Raw genomic sequence first — 7672 nt, 5'->3', positions numbered from 1 at the left:
TAAATGGGCTGGTGTCTGGAGATGGCACGCTTCCGTTCTCTGTTTAGACACAAAGACCAATTTCAAATGGCAGAGAACCTGCAGCTGTCTAATCTCTGACTGTACTTCAATGCAGACGGCGCTGAATGATCCTGGTAATATTCTTATTAGGTTCAAAGTTAAAATGAAACACAGCGCGCGCATTATAGGCTCTCTTGAGTCAAAAACACATCTGTAGCTACAAACGCATCAGCAGGATTGAAACTTGGCTGAAAGACAAACCGAATACAGAGGGATTACAAGATAAAAGACGGCGAATTTGCAGCATTCTCTGTTTTCAGCCCTAAAACTCCGGCACTTATCCACTTTCCTCTCAGGATTAAAGAAGAAGAAGAAGAAAAAAAAAAGAACCCAACATCAAACAAATTTGGTTGCAAGAAGATTTCAGCAGTGTGGTCGATGTGCATTACTTACATATGAATAATTTATTTTAAAAACTCTAAAAAATATAAACAGTATAGTCACACTGACAAAAATGTCTAAACACATCCAGTACATAACGTTTGCACGCTCGCATTAAAACACTTGATCGCTATTTAAGTATTTACAGTGAAAGAAACAACAAATATTTCTCATATTTCTGACATCCTGAAAACAGAGCTGCTGTGCACTGCGGAAGATTTCACCGGCGAAAGATTTTCTACCCACGATATGTGACATTTTAATCCTTTTCCAAAATGCATTAGAGACACTTGGAAGGCAAGCCCTGTAATTTCTTTTCCTTATCTTTTCTCTTCCCCCTCCTCCCCCCGCCTTTTCTTTAAACAAATAAATCCTTTCCTGTTTGTGTCACCGTCAGGAACCTGGACTCTGTCTTTTTTTTGCCATTTAAGCTCCATAAATACTGAAATTATGAGCAAATTAACAGGTAAGAAAACAACAATAGTAACTTAATCGCATTGGAGTTCAGTTAATTGCTGCACACGTCAGTGAGAGCGTTCAACACATATACGGACTTTATTTTTGCATCATTTTTCAGCATCACACACGCTTGAAATTTGGCACTTTTAATATCTTTAACAAAACCGTAAAAAGTGAAAATACAAGTGATATTAAATTTACTATAGGCGTTGTTCAAAAATAAGATAAATTACATTCATTTTATCAGCATCTTGACAGACTTGAGACTTCATATATATATAATAAATAAATAAATAGATACCAGAAACCTTTCCTAACATCTACCACGTGGCCGGCTGGAATGTCCTGTGTTCCACTAAGCTGTGCGACAGGTTCCGTAGCTCGGCTGCAGAGTGAACCTGCTTGTATCCCAGCAGAGCCAGAGTGTCATTGCACAGATTCTGAACCGTTCTCACGATGTCAAAACCGAGACGGAGCCTCCAGCCCTCCGCCGTGGCTCTGGAGTCTCTGGTGGTGGAGTATCTGTAGTTCCACTCAGACGGAGACGACGCGTTGCTGTTGGTGTTCTTGGCGATCCACGTCCTCACCCTGTCCTCCACCTCCAGCCCCACGAACCTGTACATCTCAGCGGCCTTGTCCTTCGGGTTGAACGCCAAGTCCTCGTATCGCACCAGCAGGTAGCGTCCACGCAGCCACGCCGGCCTCTGCAGGCCCGTCTCCGCCGAAGCCGCCATGTCCTTGCAGGTGCTGGTGATCTGCGTCAGGTCCACGTATCGAGGCTGCCGCCCCGTCGCGTTCCATATTTTCCACGCGCGAAACTGGTCGGAAAACGCCATCATGCGCGAGGCGAGGATGGCTCTGGGGTCTCTCACCAGGTGGATGATCTTCAGGTCCAGACGTGGATCTTCGGTCAGAGTGCGCAGGTCCCCCACCTCGGGAATCCGCACTGTCTTTATGGCTACGTGTCCTCGGGACAGACATGACATAGAGGCTAAGGTGAGGTTCAGCGCCCCGCACTTCTTAGGACACCAGCTCTCATCGGGTGGATCGGAGGCAGTCGCATCCACCCCTTCCGAGCACACGGGAGGGGAACAGAGGGCATGGCTGGAGCTCCGGCGGAAGAAGGAGCTGGTGACGTGGTCCTGCGGCTCAGGCCGGATGTAGTTCTCCATGAAGTGAAGGTCGCAGGTGTACAGGTTGAGGAGGAGGTCCCTGTACGCTCCCAGCAGCGCCCGGCGGTCCAGGGTGCGACGCAGCCTGCTGCTGGAGTTGGTGAAGGCCTGCTGGACGTGGTAGAGAGGCTCGAACACGTAGAAGATCCCTGGATGCTGGTTGAGGAGCTGCCCGGTGAAGGAGGAGCCGCTGCGAGTGGTGGCAAACAGCAGGATGTGCTTCCGAGGCGACTCAATGGGCACCCAGCTGTCATCGCACAAGGCTCTCCACTTGGAGTCTTGAGGGAAGAAAAACAAAAGAGCTTTCAGCTGTTCTGTCTGATTCACATTATGTGACACTGACTCACTTTCATAAAGTTTTCTTCTTGCAATCAGCAGAGCAGCTTTACATGACTCATTACGTAACATGTTATTACCCATTTAGTTGTTTCAAGCTTCCGAATGAGGGAAGAGTTATTTCTGAACAATGATTTCAGCTCATAAAAGCGAAGTTTTTCGTCATATCTTTAGTCCAGAATTTCTACTGAATCAAGCCAATAAAGTGTAAATAATTTAGAGGGTAAACATGCTTGAGTAAGTTGCTTGTCTGCGAGTGGTTACCGAGGGGGTTTATGAAATGGCGGATCTCTAAATATAGCTCAAATAGCTAACATGTAATTACTGCTGATGAGGAGTTGATTGCAAAGGGGGATGTTACTTTTGTACACAGGAGCTCGTCGGTGGCGAAGCTACATCTGCGCTGTGAGAGAGGATTAATGGAGATAAATTGGAGGATAATTGTAAAAACGAATCACACATTTCATTTCTCCATCCTCTCCGCTTGTGGGGAATTCCCTCGTTTAATGATTTGCTTTTTCTTTTGTGTCAGTAACAGCAGTGGGGCTGCAGCCTGATTTCTTGGGAGACTTTTATTCAAAAAAAAAAAAAAAAGAGCTATTATGTGAATTAAATTGCCAATCAAGCGTTGGATCTTTATATGTTTGCTGGTGCAGTTCAATCAAAGTCTGTAACAGTATACAGCATGCGTTCTGAGTTATTTATGCTGTTTTTGCATTATATATGAGCAAATACCTGCACACACACACACAGGCACACACACACACACACACACACCCACACACACACACACACACACACACACACACACACCAGCCACTGACAGATTTAATACGCTATGAGGGGGGACAATCTGAATTAGCCATCATGTGGTACCTCTGTGGTATCTGCTTTGGCAGCGGTAGGCTCCCTGACAGGGTCCAGACATGGAGTCCCTCAGGGTCCGGATGGCCGTGTACTGGACCCCCAGAGACGCACACACCAGCAGCAGCACCGTCTTCCAGGAGCACTCCATCCTGCCCCCACCTCTGGCTCTACATCCTTCACGCTGGCGCCACCGGGAGAGGAGGGGAAATGCACAGAGAGACAAACACGCAATGAGATTTGATTTTGATTTTATTATTTTTTTTCTTTCTCCAGCTTTACGCATGTGCAGCTTCCACACATGCAACGCCTGCAGGTTTCCAGTGATGGCCTTCTGAGCAGCTCTCGCTAGAGAAGTTGAGAATCTTGCCCAAGGGCGCTTCCGCAGTTGAAGGTATAGTGCATGTCATTAACATTTTCAGATTTCCCCTGCCAGTTGAGTATGGGGACCTTTGCCCCGTGCAACAGCAGTTTCCGTGAGTAAAGCACCAGTTTGACATTTGTGGAAATGCACTGCACAGTCAATATAAACCAGCGGCTGATTGGCTTAGTTTGGCATAGACTAGATATATCCTGAAGGGAAGAAAAAAAAACCCCACTTGAATCTGCTCATTAAAGAATATTTACTGAAATGTCAAACTATTTCTAAAATGCACATTCACAGTGTTTCTTAAAAATAAAAAAAAGCCCCAAATGTTCTGTCTTCACAAGGAAAGAAAACAGACGGCACCTTTGAGGATTTCTACAATAAGTAGCTTAAACGCTTTGAATAAACAGTTTAAAGGTTTGGGATTTGTTTCCTTAAGGATCCGCAGATTTGTTATGCAGAAAAACACGACTCAAAGGTCAAATCTTCAGTGAGAAATGGTAGAAGTAAAGTCCCCCATCTACAATAGCTCCAGTATTCGGGATACTGCGCAGCACACTGTTGCATAATTGCATTTCATTTTTTTTTTCTTTTTGCCTTCCTCTCTTCTGGGTAATTAAGCCTCTAAGCCCAGTAGAGAGCTACATACCCAGATAAATATAGCTGTCTTCACACAGATGAGCGCAGAAGTTTCCTTTGTACACTTCCGAGTTCTCTGCCAGTGGGCATGAAAGAGCAAAGGGAGATGTGATTTTCCAAATGGATTTAGAAAAAAAAAAAAAAAAAAAAGGTGCTGCCATCCATTTGTCCGTATACACCAAACGGATGGCGGGTAATCACACGAGATCCCTGGGTGCAAAATGTCTCCCCATCACTCAAAGTGGCTGCACGGAGGCAATCATTACCAAACCCCAGGTAAATATACTGTACGTCATATTACTGACAAAAATAAATACATCCTTCCTGCTTGCTTGCTTCCTCGCCCCGCGTCTGTCACTCCGTCGCTCTCCATTCTGCGTCTCGTTCATTAATGATGTTTATGTGTCCCTGGCAGACTCATATCCTCAGGAATGTATCACACTGAGCTTTTGATGTTCCATTAATCACAAACAGCGCCAAACCAAAGACATTTACTCTGTGGGTGAGGGTGGATGAGGGGGGTGGTGGAGAGAAAAAAAATAAAAAATCAAGCTGACATCATGAGCCATTCTGTTTGAATACGGCTAAAAACAGCGAACGCAGAATGAACTCATCAGGGAGGCAAAACTTTTTTTTCTTAGATTGGTTGTTGCAGACAGGATGACAGAAACAGGGACGCTGTACTGTTTGTCTCTTGTTTTCAGAGCAACTTTAAAGCTGTTTCTCCGTTTGTTGGATGGGAGGCACTGTGAAATATAACGACTGCACTAATGACTGCAGATAACGAGAAACTTTGACCGACCTTCTCACCATCACTGACACTTTAAAACCAAAAAAAAAAAAACCTCAACTGTCAATTTGGACATCCTGCCATCCATACCCCCACATGTACTCCACAGCTGGCTGACCAAAGCCACATCGTGTAATTCCTCAGTGACAGGTTTTTGTTTTCCTTTTCCAGGCGTGATCAGGGCTCAGCGCTCCTCTGCTACACACCCTGCTGCCCTCTGGAGAATGAAGACAGATGCTTCAATGGATTAAAGCAATTTGATTTGCAAGTCCTCCTTTCTCCCTGGCTTATGGCTCCTCCTGCGTCGGGACTCACACCAGGAATAATAGACACTCTGTCAACAGCTGGAAGGGGACTGCAGGCTTCAGATGGTCTCAGCTTTTGTATCCCTTACACAATAACAGTGCTTACAGGGGATAAAAGCCTCAGGGACAGGATCAGCCAAAGATTACTCTTGTAGAGCAAAACATTGAAATGCAGACGCACATGGATATGCTGCTCTGAGAGGAGGCAAAGATAGCAACCATTGATCACATACGAGGCCTTGATTATATCAAATTATTTCCTGTAGACCTTCATTACATCTCTGACTATGTCTGTGTGATCTCTTTCCTGTAAACAGTCGATCTGATGACACATGATGGTCATATGTGGACGCTGTGTTTCCGAGGTCGTGGATAAAATTGTAAAAAAAATATCCAATTAAGAGAGCCGAACCTACCAGAAGGGACGAGCTCTGGCGATTCTGGAAGCCCAGAAGGCGGTAAAATCTGATCTCACTGAATTGGTTAATAAGAGGAGGAGACTCCCTGAAGTCTCCGTTATAAAAGCACTGAAAGCTCAGGTTAGTTTGAGTTTGTTTGTGCTACTGTCTCAAAAGAGCACAATAAACTCTCTGTGTCTGATTACCTCCAGTGATGTTCATTGATTGGACCCTCTGATTCATCAAGCCTCTTCCATCTCCTCACATTTAAGAGTTTACACATCTTCTTACAATTAAGCGCCTGAGCGTAGCTTAGACTGAACTAATCATTGTCAACGTCCAACACGACATTCTATGTGGTTCATGTTCCACTGGCAGGCTTTCAGTTGTAAATTCAGCGAGCACAGACGCTGCTGCTGCTGCTGCTGCTGCTGCTGCTGCTGAGATAACATAGCTTGCAGCAAAAGTGTCGGCGCATGGCGCAAGGAAGGTAATTGCCTCTGTGGAAAATAAAGCCAACAAACGAGGTTAGGAGTTAGTGATGAAGGTGGGACTGAGGGATTTGGGATGCAAGTGATTGAGGGATGTGACAGTGCCAAAGATTTTTCTATTAAGGCACCTCGGCGTGTTCGGCAGATCCTCCGAGTGAGGGCTGTTTATTGGCAGAGCCCGGTGATCAATCCTGGAAAAACAGAGAGTTGAGCAACAGTAGCAGCACCGAGAGGAGTTTCAAAGCCTCCAGTTGGTCTTTCTGCCTCTGCTATATCCATTTCTCTCTCTCTCTCTCTCTCTCTCTGAACCAGCAGCAGCAGCAGCACACATATGCAGAGCCACAGGCAGAGAGCAGAGCAGAGCACTGCAGCGTTCAGAGGAGATGCATCTGACCCGGGGCTACACAGGAGGAAAAAAACAGATGAATCTTGTCCTACATGACTCCTCCAGCGCAAAAACACAAACACACGTACAGAAACGGCACTAAGAGGAAGAACACTGTAGGAAAAGGTAAATACTTCATCTGATCTCGTTCATCTTGACTGTAGCATTTCCCATACAGGATTGTGGTTCCTTTACAAATAAAGCAGGAAAGTTCAGGTGTTTAAGACAGAAAAACACAACTTAAAGTTTACTTATGACGAGATATAAGGATTGGGATTAATATGAGAGCACTTGCATCCACACAAGGCACTTTAGTGAGAGGATGTAACAGTTTAGGGAGAAAAAAACACAAACAAAATTAGCATGTGAACACATTGACAACACAGTGATGGGATGCTGTTATAAACTCCACCTCAAATTCAACCTTTCTTTGCTGCTAAGTGTAATTTTCTTGAGAATAAACAGATTTCCAGATGCATCCGATAATGTGAGACACTATAAACTCACCACTGAGTAGCTCAGACGCACTTTCTGGGCAAATTATTGGGTAACTTAGTGATTTTTCTGCTCATATTCTCATTATAATCTAGCGCTCAGTCGCGGATCTCTGCGCGTAAAAGGCACCAAAAAAAAAAAAAAAAAAGACGTTGCCTTACCATCAAAGCTTCTGATCAGACCCGATTCCCTCCAGCCGGTCCAGTCCTGCACGCTGCATTTGTAAAAGTGTGTGTGTGCGTGTGTGTGCGCGCTGCCCACCGGAGTGTCCAAAGTGGATTCAGAGCTGGAGATGCGCCATGGATGGAGAGCTGCGAGAGACAGGCAGAGAGCGAAAAGGCAAGTCTCGCCCCTCCAGAGAGCCACACAGGCTTACTGGAGCGGAGTCTCTAGATTGGATGGTCTTTGCCGTGCGTTACGCTTTGATGCCGTAGGGTACGTTTCATTACGTCTTGGAGAATGCATGCGATCTGCAACCTACATAGTGAGCTGAAAATGTGACAGCGCTTCCGTCGCCATCTGTAGTTCAA

At 45.4% G+C, this 7672-nt stretch overlaps 1 protein-coding gene across 1 annotated transcript; it reads right to left on the bottom strand.

Moving 5' to 3' along the window:
* Positions 1 to 972: 972 nt before the first annotated feature.
* LOC103361117 (carbohydrate sulfotransferase 1) lies at positions 973 to 7387 on the bottom strand. The gene is made up of 3 exons (XM_008287125.1): positions 7304 to 7387; positions 3285 to 3456; positions 973 to 2350 (listed from the first exon to the last, which is right to left on the bottom strand). Exons 1-3 carry the CDS (start codon positions 7304 to 7306, stop codon positions 1221 to 1223), a joined length of 1305 nt encoding a protein of 434 aa, XP_008285347.1. The 5' UTR covers positions 7307 to 7387; the 3' UTR covers positions 973 to 1220.
* Between the last annotated feature and the right edge of the window lie 285 nt (positions 7388 to 7672).

The sequence above is a fragment of the Stegastes partitus genome, unplaced genomic scaffold (genome assembly GCF_000690725.1).
Source record: "Stegastes partitus isolate 25-593 unplaced genomic scaffold, Stegastes_partitus-1.0.2 Scaffold487, whole genome shotgun sequence".
Classification (NCBI taxonomy): domain Eukaryota; kingdom Metazoa; phylum Chordata; class Actinopteri; family Pomacentridae; genus Stegastes; species Stegastes partitus.
The sequence above is the reverse complement of the archived record's forward strand: the minus strand, read 5'-3'. Positions and strand labels throughout refer to the sequence as shown.

Bases quoted from the DNA above. Each gene is read 5' to 3' on its own strand.
- LOC103361117 (XM_008287125.1), bottom strand. The intron at 2,351-3,284 runs GTACCACATGAT...TCTTCCCTCAAG, and splicing joins CCAAAGCAGATACCACAGAG to ACTCCAAGTGGAGAGCCTTG.